General features: G+C 35.6%; 1 protein-coding gene across 2 annotated transcripts; it reads right to left on the minus strand.

The window, feature by feature from the left end:
* Positions 1-437: 437 nt before the first annotated feature.
* Positions 438-25,824, minus strand: LOC131158369 (inactive protein kinase SELMODRAFT_444075-like). 2 transcript variants are annotated; one of them, XM_058113199.1, is made up of 9 exons: positions 25,265-25,725; positions 24,268-24,419; positions 24,083-24,177; positions 22,903-23,936; positions 22,204-22,364; positions 21,638-21,714; positions 21,410-21,557; positions 21,080-21,229; positions 438-739 (listed from the first exon to the last, which is right to left on the minus strand). In XM_058113199.1, the coding sequence occupies exons 1-9, from the start codon at positions 25,455-25,457 to the stop codon at positions 719-721; spliced, it is 2,031 nt and encodes a 676-aa protein (XP_057969182.1). In that variant the 5' UTR covers positions 25,458-25,725; the 3' UTR covers positions 438-718. The 2 variants fall into 2 exon arrangements, with proteins under 2 accessions (XP_057969182.1, XP_057969181.1); XM_058113198.1 differs by lacking the exon at positions 438-739 and adding an exon at positions 19,812-20,453 and having other exon boundaries at positions 25,265-25,824.
* Positions 25,825-26,461: the final 637 nt, after the last annotated feature.

Consider the following 26,461-nt stretch of genomic DNA (forward strand, 5'->3'; position numbering starts at 1 on the left):
TTTCGTTGAAGTTTGAAATTTAAAATTCCCGGAGGGTCAGTCGGCTGGGTCACTCGATTGGGTCATTTTTGTACAGGGTCAGTCGATTGGACAGTTAGCTCAGACCATTCTGTTTGTCCAAAAAATTTGGAAAATAATTGTCAGTTGGCTAACTAAACTCAGTTCAATATTGTCAGTCGACTAAACAGATCCTTTGTCAGTCGACTTACTGAACACACTTCAATCTAGTCAGTTGGCTGAATAGATTAATTAATCGTTGTGATTTTTTTAAGTCAGCTAAGCAAATAAAGCTTGTTTAGGTCAGTCGAATAAGCAGTTCATCTTTTCAAAAACTTTCATTTTTTAAGATTTTAAACCCTTATTATTTGAAAAACTCAATTTTGACTTTTCAAAATCATTTTTGAGAGCTTTCAAAAACTGTTCTTTAAGTCTTAATTGCATCCTAAATAGCTTTAAAGTATTTCATAAGATATTTAAACATGAAGTACTTACATAAAGACTTCATAAGACTTTGACATTCTAAACACTTAAGTCTTCATGCTTGCTTTGGCTCCATCTTGTCTTCAAGTTTTAATATACTTTGAGCTTTCTTTTTAATATCCATGCTCTCATATTCTTCAAGCTTTAATAGATCCTCTTGGAATCCATGTTTTAAGCTTCATTTGATCATCCTTCTCTGAAGTATAAGCTTTCAATGGATCCTTGTGAACACTTGACCTTACTTTCTCATAGTTGAGTCCTGAAATGTCATCATTTATTCAAATATGTTAAGTTGCGCTTGTTTGTTATCATCAAAACAAGATTTTAAGACTTGTAAGGCCAACAATCTCCCCCTTTTTGATAATGAAAAATAAGGAGCAAAAATTTGAGTGAGCCTTAAAAAGACTCCCCCTTACAGTAAGCATCATTTTAACAATATTTGTAATATCAATGTCAATTTCAATATTAATTTCAATATTATGCTCATATATCAAAATTACATCATTCAAGATCAATATCAATATTCAAGTTCAAATACTTCTCACCCTTTTGACATCAATAAAAAAGAGTAAGATATCAAAAATGATTGAGTTCAAATTAAATCACATTTTGAGCATATGAACATATGAACAAGTATATCACATGAACACACACTTCCCAATATATTGCAATGTAGTGTGCTTCAATAGTCAAATAGTCATGTATATTTCATATTTGTAATTCATATTGCATATGTGTTGTAACATCTTTAAGTTCACAATCAAGCATATGTTGCACAATATTCATATTAGCTAAAATTCATCATGCATATTTCATATTTGTCATTTATAGTTCATCTTTACTTTCAACATTCTTTCCCTCTTTGACATTAATTTATGATACCAATTTGTTTATTTTATGATACCAATTGAAAATTAGAGAAAATCATAATACAAGCAATAAGTCATAACACTCTCCCTTGAATTTAATACATTCAGATTTGATACCAATTATACTTTTAAGTTTATCATCTCATGCTTCAAATATTGATTTATATCATGTATGTGCTCATGGATACTAATATCAAAAGTAATACTAATATCATGTCAATATTATCAATATCATAACATGCTCATGGATATAATTAAGCTGTCATGCTCAAATTTTCAATATATAGTGAGTCATAAATCATCAATATAAGTCAAATCATTTTCTTGTCTTTGGCATTATCAAGATATCAGCATGTAAGCATATAGCATATCAACATAGCCCATAAGCCAGGAGCATATCATTATCATTTGCATCTTACTACAATTTTGCTCAAGTGTTTCTTACTCTCAAATATCTTTTCTTAATTAAAAACTCATGCAATAAGCTCAAATTTTCTTACTTTTAAGTTCATATAAATTCCTAAAATTCATCTTTAATACTTTCTAAGTTAAGCCTTGTATGATTCATTCATTGATTGAGACCAACAATATTATTTTCGTTTGTCAAAAACTCATCTTTGAGGTTTTTTCTTATCTCATCTTGGTACCCATATTTTCTTGGGTTTGGACGGTTTAATAAGAGAAGTTTCTTTAACTTTCCAAACTTGTTTAGTTTTCACACCCTTTCTTTTTAATGGATATTCAAACTTTATATATCCCTTTTTCTTACATTGGAAGCATGTGGTGTGAGTATAGGCATTGGAGGAAGTGCTAGCATAATCATTAAAGGCTTTTGCAAAGTACCTCATATAGAGATTCTTTTTCTTTATATTTTCTACTTCATTGAATCCTATGTCTTCTTTATTTAGAGATATTCTTTGTGCTCCTATCATTCTATCAAAGTTTTCTTTTTCTTTAGTAAAGTTGTAAATGATCTTTTCTTTATCTTCTATTTGACTTTTGAGATCATTTATCTCTATATCTTTCTTGCCATCAATATTCACTTGTGATTTCACTATTTCTTGAGACAAGTTATTGATTTTACTTTCTAACTTAGAAATATATAAGTCTTTTTCAATTTCCATAGAAGTTTGGAATCTTAGATCTTCTATTTCTTTCATCATCTTTTCATTCTTACTTTCTAATCTCTTGATAATCAAATCTTTCTCTTTTTCAACAATTTAAGGGATTCCAACTCCTTTATTGTACCTTCATTCTTATTTTTCAATGAAGTGTATTGTTTAGTTACTTTGACTAGGATCTTATGAACTTTGAATAATTCATTTTGTAACTCTTCATAAGATGGCATGCCCTCATCATTGGATTCATTAGATGAATCACTACCATATTTATTAATCGATTTGGATGAAGAGCTTTGTTCTTCTTCATCATCATCTCATGCCATATAGCAAGTATAAGCAACATTTTGGTTACTTGATTTATTCTATGAGCTACTAGTACTTAGATTGTCCCATGTACTAGCATTCATTGCCTTTTTCTTTTTCTTTTTGGAATCTTTCTTAAGTTTTGGACAATCTAGTTTTAGGTGTTCAACTTTCTTGCAATTATAACATGTAGGTGGTTCTTTCTTTGTTTCTTTCTTATTAGTTTCTTCCTCATCTGAATTTGAGTTCTAGATTTTTCTTTTGAATTTATTCTTCCTTCTTAGTATTCTTGCAAGTTTCTTGGATATAAAGGCTAGTTCATCTTCTTCATCTCACTACTAGAGTTTTTGTTTGGTGCTTTAAATGCAACAGATTCTTTGGCTTTGGTTTTTCCACTCCTTTCATTTATGGTCATCTCATAGGTGAGAAGGGATCCTATGAGTTCATCTAAGGAGGTTTTTTTTAAAATTTCTTCCTTCAGTTATTGCAGTGGCCTTAGGTTCCCAAATCGATGAAAGTCTTTTAAGAATTTTTCGGATCATTTCATAAGTTGAGTATGTTTTTCCGAAGGCATTAAGGGAGTTTATTATATGGGTGAACCTTGTATTCATGCTTGTGATTTTCATCAAAATTCATCCTAAAGGCTTCGTATTCACTAGTAAACATATCAAACCTATTGTCTCTAACATCTACGGTTCCTTCGTAGGTTACTTTTAATTTATCCCAAATTTCCTTTGCTGTTTTACATGTCATTACTCTATTGAACTCATTCATATCAAGGGCAGAATACAAGACATTAATAGCACTAGAGTTCACTTGTGACGACCTACTTAATTTCTATTTTTTTCCATAATATAATAAAACCAATATCACAAAACTTAGCAGATCATAATCCACCTGGACCCGTGGTACCAGGGATATAACAGTAACACAATGCGAAAGCCTGTAGCAGGAAACATAAAATCGTCATATCATAAACACAAAACCATCCATCACAATACTAGAGTTACTACATCCACTGTATTTAAGTATATACATCCCAAAAAGAAAGACCTAGGGACATTTCTCACAAAAATCCAACCATCCCCACCAAAACTTACCCTTCAAAGAGGGCAGATCAACGGTACTATATCAGCGGAGCTTTACCCGCTCTCTTATCAGGGGCTCTTGAAAAATTCATATAATTCGGGGTGAGACACCTCTCATTAAGGGAAATAAACTAACACTAGTGTGTGGCAACATGAGCATTTATGTGGTATACATATAATCATAAACATAATTAGTAAAACTGTATATATATCATTTTTGGGAAAAACATGTATAATCAAAATATGACATAACATAATGGTTTACATAGCATAATTCATCTCATATAAATAATAATACAAAAACAATCCTGGTAGGTTAGTTGGCTGTCGTCATGTATTACCCCCACATGATAGGGTTGTGTGGCCCAAAGGCGGGACCTGACAATGGTTGGCCGATCACTGCCAAGTCAAGAGTATAGTCTGTAAGTCCGATAGGCCTGCCATACCTGGTCCATACACCAGGGCCGCTCACACACTTCTTAAAACTACATCGACTATCCAATCTCACACCACTCCGTACAGCAGCGTTAACACAAATATCATGATGAATCATGAACACATAGCATCGATACCGTGCAAGTGCTAGCCCAAACCAAGCCAACCAGGTTCTCATAATATATATCATATACTGAAACTGTGATATATTGATATTTCATATTATTAATTGTCAAATCAATATCATCATGTCGTTTTGCATATATACGTATATCATGAAAATCATCGGCCCATACACTGGTATTTCACATTTTACCATAGCTCAGCCCGTACGCCGGCAAATCATATCCATAGCTTGGCCCGTACGCAAGCAAACATATCCATAGCTCGATCCGTACGCAAGCAAACATATCCATAGCTTGGCCCGTACGCCGGCAAACATATAAAACTCTTGGCCCGTAAGCCGATTTTTCGTTATAAAAATTCATATCTTTAACATATTCCTAGAAAACAATATTTCATATAAATTTTACTTATATCATACGAAATAGGTTTTCCGTATATTTAGCATACCATCATTTTCAGCAGTATTTCCAAAATATAAAATATATATAAATATATTTATTTTCCTGAAATCAGATGTTGTAATAACATACATACATTTTCATAAAATAACTAGCTTAGTTTATCCCCTTACCTGATTCCTGAAAAGCCCCTAAGAGAAATACTCCTGCACCCACAGGGTTCCCCGCTCAATACCCTAAAAACGACATTTCCCAAAACTAAAGTTAAGTATTTCTATGCGTACTACACTTTCTACAACTGTCAAGTAGCCAAATACTGAGTAGAAAGTCTTATACTGAATCTAGGATGGTTTCCAACTCAGCCCCACCGACGATCCACTCCAGCAGATTTGAAGAGAACTCTCCCAGGAGTGTCGTGGTGGCTTCAGATCGTTGAACCGGTGGAAATTCGGCCCAGAAACTTAGAGAGAAGGAGGAGAAACCGAAGTGAGAGAGAAAGTGAGTGAATTCTAGGGCCAAAATAAGCTATAAATTGCGTTTAACTGCTATTTATACTGCGGCCTTCGTCGATGAGCCACGTCACCTCGTCGACGAGGTCATGAAGACGACTCGTCGACGAGCTCTCTCCTCATTGACGAAATTCAGAGACACCCAAAACCTCTCTCGATATTTTCTCGCCGATGAAGAGAACCCTCGTCAATGAACCTAATCGTCGCGTCGTCAACGAACGCGACCTGTTCAACCCCTTTTAATTTCCTTTTCTCCCTTCCTTTTGTTATTTGAATATTATAAATTCTCTGGGTCACTACATCACTTGTAGCATCTTATGATCAATTTCAGTCATGTCTTTTTCTTCCTTGGGCACTTCTTTTCCATCTACAAGTTAGTAGGAATTAAGTCACCGTGTGTGACAACCTTCCATGCCTTCTAATCCATCGTTTGAAGATAGATTCTCATACGTTGTTTCCAAAAAGTGTAGTTAAGTCCACAAAAGATGGGTGGTCTAGTAGAGGATTGGCCCTCTCCAAAAGGAGCTACTCCTATGTGTGCCATATAGATCTTAATATGACTTCTATTTAAGATTTGTTATAACAAGGCTCTAATACCAACTGAAAATTAAGGTGCAGTCCCAAGGGGGGTGAATTGAGTTATTAAAATTTCTTTTAAATTTTTTTATGAATTCTTTCAAAGATTTCTTGACTTCTTATTGATTTAGCAATCACACAAAATTCAATGTTCTTTTATTCAATCCACAACCACACAATCAATCAACCAACAAAATATTCAATCAAAATAGGCTATGCAATTCTTTTGACAATTCTCAACTTGGTTGTATACAACCCTGTGTATATATGTATGCTCTGTAGTAAATATAATTGGTCTTTTAATTTGATAATCAATATAACATCCATACTCTTTCCAAAATTCAGATTTCAAATAAACCTTTAGTTAATAGGTTTTGGAGTGTTGACCAATCAACGTACTCACTTATGGTTTCCGCAAATTATTGATCAACCAACGTACTCCATTTGGGTTTCCATAAGCCCAAAAACAAATTGAACTTCAGTTTATTTATTTTCCAAACTATGTAGTATATATGATCAAGAACTTAAAACATCCATGCAGTTTATATCTGTAGAAAAATAAAGTGAGTAAGGGAAAGAGAGAGACACCACGTTTTTTACGAGGTTCGACTTATTCCCAATCTACGCCCTCGCTTTGGCCAATACTAACAAAGGATTCCACTATGTTTGTTCCTTTCTAGGTGAAACAAAATCATTACAAGCGATACCCCATGCTCAAACACTCCTTAAGTAGGCTAGAGTTGCGCCTCTCCAAGCGATATCTCACGCTTGCGTAACGATCTAACAACCTGGAATCGTCAAGAAACAAGAAACAAAAGTTGCGTACAATAATGCTTTCACACAAAGCATATGAGTACAAATTCAAACACTATGCACTTCAAAATTTAAATATCAAAGTGAAATAAGATGAAACTTAAGATTAGATTTCACCAGAGGTTCATTAGGAATTGAGAAAGCTCAGTTGCAAATTAGAACCATAGACTTTTGATCAACAGCAATTCAATAGAATTCTCCCAGCAAGAATTTAAGCAAGAGTAAGCTTTGTGAGAGATTGAAAGTAGAATGCTTGATTGCTTGATTAGTATGCTTGGTAATTTGATTCCTTGGATTAAAGGAGTATTTATAGAATTTTTAGAGTGAGTTTCCTTATTTCCCAAGTTGCTTGGAGTGTCCCCTAAGTTTTTATAACGTTTAGATTTGAAAAACTAATTTTTAGAATTTTTCCGTTAAAGTTTGAAATTTAAAATTCCCGCAGGGTCAGTTAGTTGGATCACTCGACTGGGTCATTTTTGTATAGGGTCAGCCAGCTGGACAGTCAGTTGAGACCATTCTGTCTGTCCGAGAAATTTAGAAAATGATTGTCAGTCGGCTGACTGAACTCAGTTCAATATTGTCAGTCGGCAGGACAGACCCTTTGTTAGTCAGCTGATTGAACACACTTTAATCTAGTCAATCGGCTGAACAGATTAATTAATCGTTGTGATTTGTCAATTGATTGAGCAAATAAAGCTTGTTTAGATCGGTCGGCTAAGCAGTTCATCTTTTCAAAAACTTTCATTTTTTAATATTTTAAACCTTTTGTTATTTGAAAAATTCAATTTTTACTTTTTAAAATCATTTTCCAGAGTTTTCAAAAACTGATCTCTAAGTTTTAATTGCATCCTAAAGAGTTTCAAAGTATTTCATAAGATATTTAAACATGAAATACTTATATAAAGACTTCATAAGACTTTGACATTCTAAACACTTAAGTCTTCATGCTTGCTCTGGCTCCATCTTATCTTCAAACTTTAATATACTTTGAGTTTTCTCTTTAATATCCATGCTTTCATATTCTTTAAGCTTTAATAGATCCTCTTGGAATCCATGCCTTAAGCTTCATTTGATCATCCTTCTCTGAAGTATAAGCTTTCAATGGATCCTTGTGAACATTTGACCTTACTTTCTCATAGTTGAGTCATGAAATGTCATCACTTAACCAAATATGTTAAGTTGTTCTTGTTTGTTATCATCAAAACAACATTTTAAGTCTTGTAAGGCCAACATTTTACACCGCAGAAAATAGGGGGTCTAGTTGAGGATTGTCCTTCAGCAAAAGGGGATACACCTATGTGTGCCATATAGATCTTTATGTAACTTATAGTTTAGGATTTGTTACAATCCCGCTTTGATACCAATTGAAAACTAAAGTGTAGTTCCAAGAGGGGGGTGGGTTGGGTTTATAAAATTCTTTTAATTCTTTTTACAAATTCACAACCTTTTGTATACTTAGCAAACACACAAGAATGTTTTGATTTTAAATACTCAATTAAACCAACCACATTCCATACTCAATATCAACACAAGCCAAATACCTTCAACAATAACAATCAACCAATCATTCAAACACACGATACTTAACCAATTATATGAGCTGCAGTATTTCTTGATTAAGCATTTGCAAAACTCAACTTAGAGTTTAAATAAAACCCTGTATATATGAATATTGGTGCACTTCCTTTTAACCAAGATTTGTACAAACGATTAATCAACGTACTCCCTTTAAGGTTTTCGCAAAAGATTAATCAACGTACTCTCTTAAATTAAAAGTTTTCTCAATCTCAAACTTTCAACTACCTGCACTTAGAAACACAACCACACAATTTATATATGCTGAAAATTTAAAGAGTAAGGATAGAGAGTGAGACCGAGTTTTTTACGAGGTTCGGCTTATACCCAGCCTACGTCCTCGCCTTAGGCAAGACCACCTAAGGATTCCATTAAAACGTTCCTTTGTAGGCGGAACAAACTATTTATAATCCCTCCTTTAGGGTGGAGCCCCATCTTTAAGCGATACCCCACACTCGGTATAACGATCCAATAAAGTTGAACCATAAAAGAAAACAAGGAAACAAGAAAGATTTATTTTGTACAAGAGATGCTCTCAGATAGAGCTGGTTAGTACAAATATAACTCAGCTAATACTTCAATTTAAATATCAAAAAGAAACTAAATTAAAGCTCAAGAATGTATCACCGGAATTCTTCTCTTTATATGAATCAGTAACTCAAAGGTTTGAGCTCAGAGAAGAGTGATCAGAGACTCAATATATCTCAGAAATTCTCAGTAAGAATGTGTAAGCAAGAGAGCTTTGAGAGAGAAAGAGCAATATGGCTTGAAAACAAATTTTCAATTCTTGGTACTAATTTGATTTGAGAAATCATGTATTTATAGGCTCAAAAAGTGTTTAATTCGTGTTGTCCAAGTTACTTGGAGTTTTTCCCAAGTATATACGAAGTTTAGTGCACAAGCAATATAAATTTGAATTTTAAAAACATTAAAAATAATAGTCGTTAATAAGGGTTAGGTGCCTGAGGCTTCGGGATCAATCACCTGACCCTTCTGAACACAATGTAATTTTTCAACTTGAAACTGGGTTAGGAACTTGAGGATCCAGGGGTCAGCCGCTTGGACCTAGACTGCCTATTCAAAATTTGTTCCGAAAAATCTTCAAGTGCTTGAGGTTTAAAGTTCAGCTGCCTAAACAGTTATAAAAATACTGTTTTTTTAGGTTAGTTTCAAAACTCTTAGCCATCTTGCTTTATTACTTTTAAAAAGCTTTTTCCGGAGTTTTCAAAATAAGGTTTCTAAATCCATACCAACCCCTAATGAGCTTCAAAGCATTTCAAAATGATATTTATAATGAAGTACTTACATAAGTCATCCTAAAGACTTAAAGACTCTCTAAGATTGATGTCTTCATATCTTTGCTTTGAATCCTCTTAGATTTAAGCTTCAATATTCTTTAAGCTTTCACATGTTTTGAACATCTTGTTCCTTTTGAACTTTCTTTTGATCACTTTGTTGATGGAGTATGACTTTATGATACTTGTGATCTTGAACTTTCATTTCTTTGATCCTTTTGAACTTTGTTATACAAGGTTTCTTGAAATATCATCAATTACACAACAACTTGTTAAATTAACCTTTATTTGTTATCATCAAAACAAGATTCGAAAGTCATGTTAGGCCAACACTCACCATTTGGTTCAAATATACGTACATTAGATCATTTTAAAATAATTTATTTTTCATTAATATGGTAAAAAAAAAATAAGTACTTGAAAAGAAAATAATCTTCAGTAGCCTTGGAACTTCATTGGGCCAGCCTCCCTAAGGTCTTGCGCACACAAAAGAAAAATCTAGTCAGTTGCAGCCCAACAAGAGGCCCAATTTAGGCTTCTCTTGCATTCAAGGCCCCCAGTGGGCCTGTGTTCCATTTAAGCCTAATCTTGGGCATAGTCCTCCATTTAAGGCCCAATTGGGTCTATTTTGTATTTTGAGGCCCATTGTGGGCATGTGCAAGCATCAAGCCCATGTCGAGCTTGTTTTGACAGTGGAGGCCCACGGTGGGCTTGGCCTGGTTTAAGGCCCAACCTGGGGAAGTTGATTTAAATAAATAATATATATTAATAAATAAATAAACAAATAAATGATATTTCTTTTATGGAAAGCTCACCCTAACCTAGTTCCTTATTCTCCCCTTTTACAAGAAAATGTTGAACCTTCCCACCTCACTCACCTCAGCTGCCATAAAGGGAGCAAGCTCCTCAGACCTTGCTTCCTCAATTGGCCCTTGTCGCTTTCCCTCAATAAATGAAGGTCCTTTCAAGGCCCTTCCCTAGCTTTCCCTTTGCCTATAAATAGGAGTTCCCAAAGAAGGAATGGGGATTGGAATTTTATTTTCCATATAGAGTAAGAGGAATAGAAAGTGAAGGTAGAGAGAGTGAAGCTAAAGGGATTAAGAAAAAGGCAGAACCATGCCAAGAAGAAAGAAAGGAGAAGCATAGGCTTCCCAAAGCAAGAAGGGGTAGCAAGGGGCTGTTGAGAAAGAGCAGAAAAAGGGGAGCAGAAAGAAGAGGTCTTAAGGAGCTTATATTGGAGAGAGGAGAAACAAAAATAGAGAAGAAAGAAGGAGTTAAAGACTACGAGGTTGGTACCCTTTTCCCTGACTTTGCTTTATTTGAATACATTGGTTTACTCTCCAACATTTTAAAGGGATTGGTGATTTTTTATTTGCTAAAATTGTAAAATATCAAGGCCTCAAAATTAAAAATCAACATAAGGGGGTTATCCAAACACAAAAATTTGAATCTCAATCTGAACCCTTAAGTTCCCCAAAATCAGAATCCTAACAAAGCCCTACATGAATTCCTTGAGTAAAACCAATAAATAAAAAAACCCTACAAAAACCTATTTAATTATCAGGCAAACCCAAATACCCAAATCTGAAAACTCGAATTTTAAAAACCTAGACCCAGATTTGAAAGCCTAAATATGAAAACCCGGATATGAAAAATCGGATCTGGATACCCATACTCAGATAAGCTAGACCTGACCCAAAGACTTAGGCCAACTTGACCTAGATCCGAGTCAATCTAACCTAGGTCCAATTACTCGGACCTACCCTGACTACCTGACTCAGGTCAACCTTGACTTGGGTCAATTGACCCATTTACCCTTGATTTAAACCCACATTGGACCCCAAAACCCCTAAGCCTATTTACTCCAAATAACCTAAGCCCAACCTGCCCCAGACCAACTGGTCTTGGCCCAACTCCACCTAAACCCAATTGGACCTAGCTCAAGTTGACTCAACCCAAACCTAACCTAAACTTAGCCCAATCCCAAACAGAACCCAAAACCTAAAGCTAAACCCAACTGGGCCTAGCCTAACCCAACCTAAATAAAAACTTAAACCTTGATCGAACCGACCTAACTCTACCCCAACCCTGTAGAGACCCGGAAAATATAAATAACAAGAAAAGCAAAGAAAAGATGGAAGATGGTTTGATGTAGACCAAACTATCGACAGTTTGGTAGGAGGATAGAAAATCATCGATGGTTTTGAGTTACCGCAACCAAGTAAGGGTAAAACAATGAAAATGGGTTTGGTTAAAGACCAAATCGTCGATGGTTTCAAGGCAAACAGTCGATGGTTTTGCTGTGGGACAAAGGACTATATAAGGCATCTAATTCATTTTATTTGGGATAAAAATCTGTTGACCTTATAGGTCACGCCCGGTTTTGATTATGACAAATACTCATAATATCTAATTGGTATTTGAGATTATGTGCAGGAACCTCAATTGTCAAGATCAAGATGCACGTAATGTAAATAAAGCTTGAAGACCAATCCTTGCTTTCAATTGTAATATATATCTCATTTGTAGAATTGGTCTGTAATAGTTAATTAGGGTCTTTGGTTTGTAATAAGCTCACACACATCACATGCATGATAATACGTAAGCTCAAACCAACCATAATGCAAAATGACCTTAGGGTTTACCCTTCGGTCGATTGAAGGTCGACCAACACCAGATTCTTTCGGTGTCTTTATTTTGGACATAAATGACCCTAAGATACACACCATTGCACCTATGATTGTTAGGCACTTGAATAGGATTTGTGTGTTTCAAGACAAGACCGAAATGCACACATTGTGCACTTTCGGTCGACCGGCCTTGGCAGTTCATTCTGCCCCAGTCAATCGAAACCCCCCGAGATCAACAAATTGACCATTTGGTCGACCGAGCCAAATTTGTATACCAACTACCTGGTCGACCGAGGGTTCTCGGTAGAAATTTCAACTATCTGGTTGACTTAACCATTCAGTTTAAAATGGTCTGGTCGACCGAACCTCGATAAAGTGGAAATATCGCCCACTTTCGGTCGATTGAGTCTTCAGTTAAAAAATGTCCTAGTCAACCAAATCATATGAACTCTGGTCGACCGAAATGGTTCTAGTCGACCGGACCTCTCGGGTTGCCCTGATTTTTACCACAGATAAATATTTTTTAAATAGGGTTAAAATATTTGAAATGTCATTAAACTTTCCTAATAATTCCTAATAGGTCCCCAACGGTAAAAAATCATGGGGTGTCTATATATACCCCATCATTTGGGAAAATTAGTAACATGATTAGCAAATCAAAGTAAAAATTTTCTCTCAAGCCTAAAGTATCCTACTGCTCATATTTTCTCCAAAAGCACTCTAACTTACCTTCTCAAGTTCCAAAAATCCTTTGTAAGTGTTTTGAGTGTTTATACAAAAAGGTTTGCTCTCATTGTTTGATTGTTTGAATCGATTTTTTACGATAGCATAACCTAAGTATTCTTAGGAGGCTTTGCTAATAAACCTCTCCTAAGAAGACTTGTGTTGAACTTCTGAGTGTTGCATTCTCGTTGCAATAACTTAGGAAGTTTGTATTTGTTTTTGACTTGCAAAAATATTTTCAAACTTACTCAAATATCTTGTGGTATTCATATTGACATATTTTTGAAAAGATATTTGTATTTGTTATATTAATCTTTGTGGCAATATTTATTCAAGTATATATCATTTGCTGAAATACAAAGATTGCATATCTTTTGCAAACCAAACATATACACTATATTCGCGATTAACATATTCTGCTATTTGGAATATTTGAAACCTTAGTGATATCTTTGTTTGAGCACCTTGATTGAGAACATATTGAAAAACAAAGATTGTTTGCTGACACTCTCACGTACGCATTACACTGATAGAAAATACCTTTGAGAAATGAACTATTTAGACCACACTGAACTGACATATTAAATCATTGTGGTGTATGTGATTGAACGCATTTGGGTAGATATCTGCTTTACTTGAAAGTACTTTTATCTATACCTTTTGATTATAATATCTGAGTGATTCCAGGCGTGCCCTGAGGGGGCGGTAATCCAGCCCGATAAGGATTGTTGTAAATGTTGAGGCCAGCACTTTGCTAATTGACCTGGTTTGTATAGGTGCTGCTCCACCCATTTAAGTGAGTAAGTTATTGTGGTAATCCTTGTACTAGTTAGCCAAGACGGGGACGTAGGACGTAGGCAGTTGGTCGAACCTCGATAACATATCTTCATATCACCCTCTCCTTACTGCTTTCTGGTGCTTGTGTAATTAATTAAACTGCTTTATTTAATTTATGATATATTTATATTACTTGCACTAGATTGACCATAGTGTTGTGAACATACTGCTGTTAGGAGGAATACCTATGGGTTAAATTTTAAAAATACCAATTCACCCCCCCTCTTGGGATCACGGTAAAGCTAATAAAATCAACCTTTCCCTCTCTGTCTCTCTAGGGCTGCGACCCTTACCCTCTCTCTCTTTGATTTCTCTCCTAAATCAAGCCCAAATAAGTTGGAAAATGTCATTCGGGATCCCGGCATAGTTTCTCTGCTATTTAATTGGAGCAAATTCGTTTTTTGGGGTTCCTGGACACCACTCCAAAGTTGAGGTAAGGGAGATGGATTGTGTTAATTGTTTAGAATTTTACTGATTAATTGGAGTGTGTGGGCCTAGGGATGTTTAAATAATTCTAATTCTAAGATTGAGCTGATTAAGTTGGGATATATAATTACAGGGTTTTGAACTCCGATCGCCGTAGGCATTGTTTTAGAATCCCTACGGGCTTTTTCTCAATAAGCAAGTAAGGAGAATAGATTATGTCAGACACTTTTATAAAGTTAATTGAATAAATTATAGCATGTGATTTTAGAAATAATGTATGAGTTTTCCTAGGTATACAGGGATATTAAATGGAAACTTGAAATGATATATATATTTTGAGAAAGTTGGAATATTGTGTTGAGCAAAACCCTAGAGATAGTTATACTATAGTTTCAGCAAAATATTGTAGTTTAAAGTATTACTCAATCTGTGTTAAAAGTAAAGTATAATTAGTTTTATCAGTTTTATGGAAAATGGTGGAATTGGTGTATTCCCAAGATGGGGGTGAATTGGGTAATAATTTTTTTTTTCCTAGATTCAACTAAACCAGCAGCAGTAATACACAACATAAGGTCTTCCTATGCAAATGCCAATTGCGTAGATAAATATAATATGTGAAAATTAAATCATGTGCAGCATTCACAATCTATTGAATATAACATACATGTACAGGAATATAAAGTGCAGGAAATTAAAAGTAGACACGCGATATGTTATCAGGGTTCGGCAAATACTGCCTACGTCCCCGCCTCAAGCTCACGAGCAAGACGATGGAGCGACACCGTTTACAATACCTTACCAGGATGGTGCACCTAATTCTCCTAACCAAGTCTGAACCAGTCTTGCTCTCCTAACCGGGTCTGAGCAAGTCCGAAACTATTCACAAGGCTAGTCTCCCTCTTTCGACCACACAATGGGAATACAACAGGTAATTATTTGTGTACAAATAAAATGCTTCTTACACTGAGTAGATATGTAGCACAATAAGCACAATGCTCTCATGTATGATATGAAGATAAGCTCAATGTGAGTATGTGTATTTTTCATTCAAAAATATTTCTCAATAAAGATCGAGTGTGAAAAATAATTTTTTTACTAACAAAGAGTAAGAGACCTTCCAAGCAAAGATAAAACTAAGAATATGCTCAAGGTGCTCTTTTCAACATGCCTAGAATTTTCCCAAAACTAGTTTTTTAAATAAAGCTTAAGGGAACTAGAATTCTTGCTCAAAAAATAATTTTGCAATGAGAACAAATGAGCTCTTAAAATCTTACAATGAATGTGCAAGGATTCCCAAGCTAGAATAAGGTTTTTCCCAAAAATATTTATCAATACAAATATATGGGAGAACCTTTGAGCTTACACTCAAGGATGATTTTCAAAATAAAACTTGAGAGTGTATGCTTTGGATGAAGAATGAATGCCCAAATAAAATCTCTCTTAAAAAGATTTTCAATGCAATGAGTATGGGAGAGTTTAAAGGAATGAAAAAAAAACAAAAATATTTTCAAAGGATTTTCAATCTAATCTTGTTGCTAACTTTGAGTTATAGGAGGGTATATATAGACTTCTCAGAAAATCTGACCGTTAGGGACATATTAGGGATTTTTAGAAATGTTTAATTAAAAATTTACCCTAATAAACGCGGTAAAAGTTACTGAATCCGAGAGGTTTGGTCGTCCGGTTCATAGGGCCGGTCGCCTGAACAGACTCATAGACAATATTGGGTTCGGTTGGCTGAGCAAGGCGCTAGTCAGCCGAGCCAAGGCGATTTCCCAATCGTTTGTACTTTTGGTCACCTGGTGAGTGGTTTGGTTTGCCGAATTTCACAATTCGGTCGCCCGGGGATGGTAGAAAAAGTAAGCTTTAAGGTTCGGTCAACCATGGACATTTAGTTCAATTTCGGTTCGGTCGCCCGGACCTCAATCAACATGTTGACTTCTACCAGTTCGGTCGATCGAGTCATTTATAACTCCCTATGGTTGGTCGCCTGAAGCCCTTTGAAAGTAAGATTTAGGTCATAATTTTGATTGGAATTATCCCATGTTCACATAGTTATAACTTTTGAGTTATGGGGGATTTTCCATAAAGTGCTTGGGGACCTATGGTCAGTTTACGGCCTAAGCTTTTTAATTAAGCCTAAAAACATGGCGTCAAACAACCAAAGTCTTTTCTATGGTCTTTTGATTTCCGTACAGTCCATCTATGGTCATCACTGAGCTTTCATTCATACCATGCATCTCATGTATTATTATAGACCAAATACAAAACAAAATGCATTACAATAAGAACAAATGTCTTCTTGTCTTTTTGCTATACCGTTTTCCATGGAGTGCGACAGGAGCATGTGCTTTAAGTCTTTTCTGGCCTCCATCAATCCTCTCTCATGTGTGTGTTTTCGGAATTAATGACCTGTTCAAGTACTAGGCACACACATTAGTTCTAAGTGCTTTGTCAGCATCAAAATAGAGATCAGACTCAAAAAGTCAATAGAAAAGAATATATATATATATATATATATATATATATATATATATATATAAAGATATGATTTCATACAGTATTATAGTAAAATAGTGTTTTATACAAAGTTACAGTATGACAAAGTGTTATATAGATTTTATACAGAGCTTTACATAGTATTACAGCATCCTTTATAGGACTATAGTACAGAGCTTTACACAGTATTACAGCGTCCTTTATAAGACTATAGTATAGAGCTTTACACAGTATTACAGTGTCCTTTATTGGACTATAGTACAGAGCTTGACACAGTAATACAACATCCTTTATAGGACTACAAAATAGTATTTTATACAGAATTAAAGTATTTCAGATATTTTGTATAGATTTATAATATAATAGATTATACTAATTTGTGATATGAAATCATGTTACTATATTGTTTTGGAAATTGCATTATATGGTTTTAGAACCCTAATGGACCATTGTTAGGCATGGTACCGTAGCCCCATAGTTTCCAGTGCAGCCACACTTCTTTGATAGGGTGTTGGTGGCATAGTCGATTCTACCTTTGAAGTGTAGAGTTACCCTTGGAGTCTGGACCAATTGGGTAGGCGAATCGTACTCATAGTTATAGATACAGACATAGTTGATCTAGTATGGTTAGGCCAACCATGGTTAGGTCCAACCTTCAGATCACACAACCCGAATCATGCAGGGTTAATTCATGACATTATAGTATTATCCATCCAGGGCAGTTCTTTCATACGTATATGTGCATTTACTTATGCAAAGATTCTTATTGTATACAAAGTATGAATTAAGATACTAGTTTATACAGAGTATGATTTTAGATACTTATTTTACTTATAGCTGATTTGAATGAAAGGTATGTAATATGAAAAGTATTTTTATAGGCATGTGTATTGTTCTATATGAGTTTTCACAGAGTAAGAAAAAGGTAAACTATGAAAGTGTATTTGAAACATTAAAACTCATGCTGTCACACACTGATAATAATCTATTCTGTCTTGCTGAGAGGTGTCTCACTGTTATAATTTCATCATTTCAGGAATCTCAAGTAGACAGGCTTAAAGTTCTACAGAGCAGAGATTAAGAGTACTGTTGAGGGTAAGTAACAGTGAGACACTGTGTTGTATAGGACAGTATTGTGTATTTCTGAAACGGTTATGGATGGACAGACTTTGGGAAGTTATGTATAGTTATGGTGATGAATAGAACTCTGGTATTGCTACTAGATGTGTATGTATATAGATGCTTCCGTTTTATGACTATTTAAGAACTGTTGTACCTGGTGCCACTTTAGGCAACCCAGGTTATTATAGTGCATTTGCTATAGGAACTATGTATAGTGTTTTACACAGGTTTTACAATTTGGTATCAGAGTTGTCATGATGATAGCATTATTATTATTGTATCAGAGCAGGTTTATTTTTAGAAAATGCAGGTGTCACAAACTTCCCACCTAACTTTACCTGAACCTACCTCAACCCCAAACTCAGACCAAGCCCAACTTAACTTGAGCCAAATTCCACCTAATCCCAATTGGGCCTAGCCCAATTAGACTCCGCCCAAACCAAACTTAAACCTAAGCCCAACTTGCCCCCAAACCAAATAGGGTCTAGCCCTACTAGCCTGGCCCAACTTAACCTTGGCCCAACTTAATTAAACCCTAAAACCAACCAAAGCCCAACCCAAACCTAACCCAAGTCCCTAACCTAACCTAACCTAACCAGACCCTAACCGAGCCCAACCTGCCCTGACCCTAACCTAACCAAGTCGGAGCATAAACCTACATTAACTTTACTTGGGTTATTACCTAGGTCAACCAAAACCCTAGCCCCGATTTGAATCCTAGGAAAATCCAAGAAACAAATCCAGATTCTCAAAAAATCAAAAAAGAAAAGAAAATGAAAAGAGACCAAGGAAGAGGAAATTATATATGAAGAGGGTCTTTGGGGTCTGACCTTAGATCTAGTGTTGGGGAGGCTAGGCAGAGAGCTCAAAGCTCTCTACCTTCGTGGTTAAGTAACCAACCTGCAAAAACAAAGAGCGGGGGGAGGGATAGAGATCTAGATTGAAAAAGAGATCAGAAGAGAGGAGAGAAGGGAGCGAGACCTTACCAAGCATCACTGTGAAGGACAAAGATTGCTAGAGACGATGGCTGGGTTTGGTAGCTGAGAGAGAGAGAGAGAGAGAGAGAGAGAGAGAGAGAGAGAGAGAGAGAGAGAGGAGTATTAAGAAATGAGAATAGGAGAAGAATTTTTTTTAAATATAATATATAAAAGCAACCTATGGTAAATTTGAAATACCAAGAAAATGAAATTTTAATTTGAAAAAGGAACCAAAAGGGAGCCAAATCTACTTGTAACTAAAGTAAAAGTCTAGAAATTTATTTAAAGCCTTCATAGATGTAGAATTTTTCTTAAGATATGATTTGGTTTAACTTTTCAAAAAAAATTTGATTCCTCGTGCATTTTAAAGACTCACTTGAAACTTAAAAAATATTAAGAAGAATAAAATAAAGTATGAAGAAACTTTTCATATTTAATTATCATTGAAAGTAAGAAAAAAATAAAATATATAAGAACAAAATTAATTCTATACATAATTAATATTTGAATTTCCTTATCTTTTAATTATAATAGAATAAAAATTCATTTTAAATAATGCTTTAATATGAAAATAAAATATAATAAAATTAATTTATCTTTCTTATTTTCTTTTCTTTCCTTTTATCAAATAAATTCTCCATCCAAGTGGTGCTTTTAACAAAGTCAAAATAAAAGTAACCATATTATAGTATGCTATTGAAAGCGAAAGTTACATAAATTTTGATTTTTAAAAGTAAGAAAAATTAATTTAGAAATCAATAAAGCCTTGATTTCATTATGTGCAAAATCAAATGTTTATTTAGAGATTTTTTTGCCAAGATATTTGGAGATTTACATTTCACGCAAATAAAACTAGTACTATTTTTAAAAGTTAAAGGTAGTGCTTGAGAGCATGAATTTTGGGACTTAAATTTGATTTTATATAAATTTGAGACAAATTTAATATAATTTTGTATTACATTTTGTCTAAATCTATACAAATCCAGTACAAATGGTGATTTACTGATAATGAGAGTAATACTATCATGAATTCCCTTCAAGTAGAGAGATTTGTTTATAGGCCCTTGACCATATTGTACAGTACAGTAAGAGTAAGCAGAGGTAGTTTCAATTTGCCCATGGGGTTTCTAACCACTCCAAACAGAAGGGCAGACTTGCATTACATCCCATCCCAAAATTCAGTAGCAGGGTAACAAATACATCAGACGAGAAATGACATTTACAATTTCTACCTTACTTGGGAATGAAAAGAAATTCGCGCTTTTGTATCTTGCAACTATAAACAACCAAAATCTATGATATATTGTGTGTACTAGAAAAGGCAAAGGGAGAAGAAAAGGAAAGGATGAAAGAACAAGGGTAGGATAAAGTGAAGGAAGATAGCACATCATGTCAGCTGTGTCCTCGCACGGGGCGCCCTACCCTTTTTCTCCCCGACCAAACCGCCCTTCTGTGTGTGGCAAGGGACCTTCCTACTTGCAACTTTTACTTCCTCCTTCAAAACTGGATTACTGTAATGTTGACATTGCTGCTGCTGCTGCTGCTGCTGCTGTTTTGGCCTCATTCTTCCACTGGGTTTTCCGCAATCACATCCAGAAGTTAAGGAGAAACCAGTTGGGATGACAAAGTCACCTTCCAATATGCGAAGAACCTTTTGGGAAAGAATCGAAAACAAGAAACAAGGGGAACTATTAGGAGTTCATCTTCGATGGTTTAATAAAATGTTAAATGGACCCTAGAAGGATCACCATTGAAAACCATAATCAATATGAATGGGGGTTAACACTAATGGGTTTTGTCTATGAGGCCTATCAAATTATCAAATAAGTTGGATGATCGGCAGATGTTCTGCTAGTACCCTTGAAGAAAAATGGATGTGGTTAGGTGCTTGGGAACATGATTTCTAAAAGAAGGGGGAAGAACCTCTGCTACCAGTCTACAAGAACTTTTCAGACTTCTCCAAGAAAAGCAGCTAATGAGGACTTCAAGAAATCACATTATCAATAACATCAAGTAAGCAATTAACAAGGAAATGGATTAATGAATCCCGATCACCAAGTAGAATGCACATTCAGCTCCTTTCTAACTCCCTTTGGGTCTATATGATTGCTATGACTTTAGTACAAAACTAGGGCGAGTTGAGGATGAATTGGAAACCTGAACATTTTTGGTGAGCTAGTATTATGTCAATGCACAACCACTCAGCCCCTTCTATTTCTTCCAAATAATTTGGAGATTATAAATTAGTATAAATTCTGAAGATGAGAATTCTCCAACCTGTGACATGCGAGGCCTTGACTGAGGATCCCGTTGAATGCACAAAGACGCACAATGCAGCATGTTATAAACCTCTTGTTCTGAATAGGAGTTCATTAGGTGTGGATCAATGAGTTCACTAATGGCATGTTCTTCAAGCAAAGGGCGTGCCTGCACCAATATCATGTGTGAACAATAACTTAAGGATATAGTTTAAATTAATTTATTTTATAAATATATACAAGCATTGTAAACTTGTTATTGAAAGACAGGTTAAACTTAGTTAACATTGAAACGAACTTTCAAAATATCATCTTTCCATAGATGGAAAGCAAAAGTTCTTGGGCATACCCATTCAGTAAGGCAGTGCTGGCCCCTGGGCTGGTTTATGTCCACAGCTTTCCGTCCTGTAACAAGCTCCACTAGAACTACCCCAAAGGAATAAACATCAGCTTTTTCTGTAATTTGACCAGTTTGAGCATATTCTGGAGCCAAATACCTACATAAGCATGGCAAACAGTTTAATTTGCATTTTCAGATGGTATGATGAAAAATTGAGATGTTACAAAAAAGCTTTACCCAAATGTCCCAATCACTCTTGTTTGCTCAGACATGTCCCCATCTGGTTGCCACCTTGCCAGTCCAAAATCCCCAACCTAAAAACCAGAAGCAAGAATCAGGCTCCACAAATTCTAATAAGACATACAACCCATGGAAAATCACATCTTCGAGCAACTTAAAAATGACACAATAAGGAAAAAATTTTAGGCCTACAAATGCATGACTTTCACAAGATTTTTCTATCTTAAGTGGAAAGGACTATTTCGGAGTTATTTTACATACAACCTGTGGAAAATCACATCTTTGAGCAAAACTTTAAAAAGAAAGGACGAAAATTTTCTAAGCCTAAATGCATGACCTTCACAAGATTTTCTATCTGAAGTGGAAGGACTATTTTGGAGTTATTTTTTGAATTTCTGACACATGAAAATACTGCTTATATTTTTTCAAAATAAACAAGTCCTTAAAAAATGGTTAGAAGATGCAATATCATACACACAAAAACACACATGCATGCATGTATGTGTGTATGTATGTCTTTACATATATACAGCAATTTATGGAAGGGGGTTGATGAGAGATACCAATGGTTCAAAATCATGGGTAACAAGGATATTGTTTGGCCGCATATCACGATGCACAATACAACCCATTCTGCATTCTTCATGAAGATATCTTAACCCTCGAGCTGCACCAACAGCAATTTTTTGTCGTGCAGACCATACTAAGGGGTCACAATTATGCCCTGCGAATTCATAAACCGCACTTAGTGGCTCGTCCAAAGAGATGACAAAGTTAACTTCTATGAAACATACCAATAATGCATGAACTAACTTCTTTCCAAATTGAGTCTGCAAGTTTTGTTTAACAATTTGATTAACAAAATAAGTATTCCCCGTAAGGCCGTAAATTTTTCTACAATATAAATTAACTAAATATCAATTCCTGGAACAGAACTTCCAGATATTAGATAATCCTAACTGGAACTAGATTTCCTAGATGAAAATAAAAACATCTCATACTGAAAAAAAAAAAGTTAATGGTGGGGAGGTGAAAGGAAACATAAAGACCATGAACTAGGTCTATAAATATACTCAGATCTCAAAGGCGACAAAATTCTGAAATATTGGGGACAAAAGACATGACATAAAGGTGAATAATCTAAATAACCTGAATAAAAATATAAAGGATAAACACTTGGTGCCACCATCACTTCTACAAATAATGCATTTTATGAATGCAGTACTGAAAAAATTATATTACAAGATTGGAAGGTAATTTACCATAAAGATGAGAATCCAAAGATCCATTGCAAATATATTCATAAACCAACAACCTCCTTTTGTCCTCGACACAAAAACCAATCAGCGTCACAACATTACGATGCTGTGCGCAGCTCAGGACTTCTACTTCAGAACAGAACTCTAAATCACCTTGAGAACTAGCCAATTTGTGTTGTTTGACAGCAATGACCTGGCCATCTGGTAAAATCCCCCGGTGTACAGAGCCATATCCACCTTCGGCCAAGAAATTAGCTTGTGAAAATCCACCTGTAGCAAGATCCAACTCTGCATATGTGAACCATCTTGGAGGCTTTCCAAATTCAGGTGCCTTGTGTTGACATATCGAACATAATGGAGGTGGCACAGGAGGTGCATTTCTGGATAATGAAATTACTTCTCTCACATTCTTGCTCAAATCCAGATCAAGCCTACATTTTGGCAGTTCAATTCCACATTCCCGGTGACATTTAGAGCCTTTATCCAACAAGGCTTCAGATGTGGAAGTTTGAGCTCTATAGCATAGGTTTTGTGACCGTTCTAATAAATGCCTAGAGAATTTACCACCAGAATCAAGAATATCTGCCATCCATGGCTGAAAATATGTTAGACGTGGGCTCAATTTTTCATCGTCTGTGCCAGATTCAGATTTGTCCAGATTTTTATTTTCTTTTTTGTTTAATGTTCCCTCACTATCCAGGTCCCCATTAACTCTAGATATGAAAACTGGTGATGCCCCTGGATCGGAGCTTGACATTGGTGATGTGCCCACATCAGTTGCAGTAAACAACGTCCCTTGGTCTGGGCTGCTGGCTGGAGTTACAGCCAGTCCTTGAATTGTGTTCAAGAGATCCTGCTTGTTACTTTGATGCATTGCAGATGATTCTGAAGCAGATAGTAAGTGGCAGGCAACTTGAGACTCTATCTTAGGTGAGTCAACCAAGTTCAAACGAAGAACCTTTGGCTGAGATCGTTTCATAACCACAACATTGCATTGCAGCTCTTCCATGCAGATTTTCTCCTCATTTTTGAGTTGTCTGCAAAATTTTCAAAAATATTTGATTAACAATCAGAAATTCAAGTGGAAGGAAACTGACTACTGGGCCCAAAATTATATGTATGCAACATTCTGAATCAACCAAAAAGCTAAACTAAGAAAAAGAGTTTCTATTGAATTCATTACTTATCCAGTACAACCCAGTTTGTTTGAGCTTTCTTGGCTTCAGCAGCCACTGCCCCACATGGTGAGCCAGAAACAATTTTTATCTTCACGTTTATCTGTGAATAAGAGTGAGAAGGAAAAACCTTCAGTCCCAAAACAGGAAGCATGCAAAATAAAAATGTTGAAAAACAAATAGACACAGAAACCTTGTCCGAGTCATAAGAATCATGGAGTTGATGCATCATTTGGGAGCATGAATCTGTAATATCATCCTTCTGATCTGAACTGGTTCCCGACAGAGACCTCCTGTAATTGGTGCAATCACTGGTAAATCTTGGAAAACCCCATAGTTTTTTACCTGAAGTAAAGTTTCCATTATTAAACTGCCCAAAAATGGGAAGAAATAGCAAAAAGAAAAAAAAAAAAAAAGAAGGGCGTTGTTTTGGCTAGGCCAAAAACAATGAGGCTTAAAAACTATATATCTAAGCATGTGTATGTGTTCTTTTCTAAAAATTTTGATGATGGTAGATGTTTGCAAATTAGTAGGGCATCAACTGTACTGAACAGAGAGAGAGAGAGAGAGAGAGAGAGATGCTATCCATTTCGTTTTGATTGTGCAATCTGAATGACCATGGCAGAATTAAGTGTGCGTTGGACTTTATCATTCAAAAATAAAATTGACACAAGACCACGCCAATTTTCCTTTTGGAAAGCCACTACTATAGAAGCATTGATTTTTTTTTTTTTCTATTTGCAAAATGGAAAGAAGCAACATTATATGGCAGGTCAAAAGAGTTATGACAACCTCATTGATAAGAAGGCATTAATGCTCGCTAAAAACTCGAATCATACAGCATTTTAATCAAAAAAGAAAGTCATCAATCATCCACAATATAAGCACAGAATAGTAAAAGAGTAACACCCGAGGTCATTCTTCAACCACAAACAACCAGCTAAGATTTTTTATGGCCAAGGAAGAACAAAAATCCCTTAAAACTGGAAAAGACATACCAATATGCAACCAAAATCCAATAAACGACAACCTCCAAAGTAACAAGAACAGCGCAATGTACACACACATTCCAATTTCCATTAGTAGCCTTCCCAACCCAATAAACAGAAACCACCATAGTAACTAAAACAGAGCAATGAACACACACAGTCCACTAGCAGCAACTCCCTAGAAAGAAACTGGGAGCTTACCGGAGGTCTGGGCAGGGATGAGAACCAAGAGATTGACGCAATCCCCGGGTTGAACAACATGGGTGAGAGCCCAAACCAGGGCGGTTCTTGGGATTTCCTTAGAAGCTTTAATAGCCACCACCACAACTCTCTGATCAACACCATCTGCTTCCTTTCTCACCTCCTCACCCTTCTGCTGCAGATTCAAAATCATCCCCACCCAAAAAGTCTAAAATCCCCCAAAACGCTTGATTCAACTGAAAGAAGCCTCAGGAGTAAAACCCTTTCTTCTGAGGCAGAAAGAAGAAAAGAGGTTGCATTATTGCCATAAACCAACAAAGATGATGTGAAGGCACAAAACCTTTTGGCGAGGAAAGCTTGGCTGGTAAGAGCAGAAGCAGCGGAAATGGGTAGGGGTAAGCGAATGAAAACATGGGGATTCTGGGTGAATTGGGTTTGTTTTGTAGCGATTGCGATCTAGTTTTTTCGCATAATTGCAGGGGACTATGGCCAAAAGGGATTTTAGAATAGGTGTCATGATGATGACGACGGAGACGAAAGCGAAAGGTATGGCAGAAGGGGGCAAGCGCATGCATGCTCTTATGTTGTCCCAGTAACGACACATGCTGATCCCAGACAAACAAAACGACAACTGGATCTCTCTCTCTCTCCTAGGATGCACACACAACGGATTACTGGTTGCCTCTTCTTGTAGGGGCTGAAGCCGAGCCACTTTGAAGAAGAGGTTTTATGAAAATTAATTAAATTATTAAGACTAGTTATGAATGTCAAATAAAATTATTTAGTTTTTATTTTTTAATGAAATAAAATTTTGTGTAACAATAATGTTGTGTTTTTGTGGCTCATATACTTGATGGATTGCATAAACAATGAAGAAGACATAGTGAAAATCACATGTATTGAGTAGCAGCCAAACAGTAGATCATTTGGCTCAAACAGTTGAATATTTGGCTCCAGAATTCAGACAATTTACATTCTGTATGAAATAGGCAATATTTTGGCTCAAATAGTTTGACGATTTGGCTCGAGACACCCAGCGCAGATTTTAAATTTTGAATATTTGGACGTTAATATGGTTGGATTTCAGAGGGAAACCTCCAAGGAGGCTCATATATACATAGTATGTTGTATATGGTAAGCCAACTGTGATTGAGAGAGAATTGAGAGGATTCTTGTATTACTTTTGTAATTTACATA

The sequence above is a fragment of the Malania oleifera genome, chromosome 6, assembly GCF_029873635.1.
Source record: "Malania oleifera isolate guangnan ecotype guangnan chromosome 6, ASM2987363v1, whole genome shotgun sequence".
Lineage (NCBI taxonomy): Eukaryota > Viridiplantae > Streptophyta > Magnoliopsida > Santalales > Ximeniaceae > Malania > Malania oleifera.

Bases quoted from the DNA above. Each gene is read 5' to 3' on its own strand.
- LOC131158369 (XM_058113198.1), bottom strand. From the start codon at position 25,457: ATGATTTTGAATCTGCAGCAGAAGGGTGAGGAGGTGAGAAAGGAAGCA. The intron at 23,937-24,082 runs GTAATGAATTCA...AAAATTTTGCAG, and splicing joins AACTGGGTTGTACTGGATAA to ACAACTCAAAAATGAGGAGA. The intron at 20,454-21,079 runs GTTGGAGAATTC...CTTTCCCAAAAG, and splicing joins CAAGGCCTCGCATGTCACAG to GTTCTTCGCATATTGGAAGG.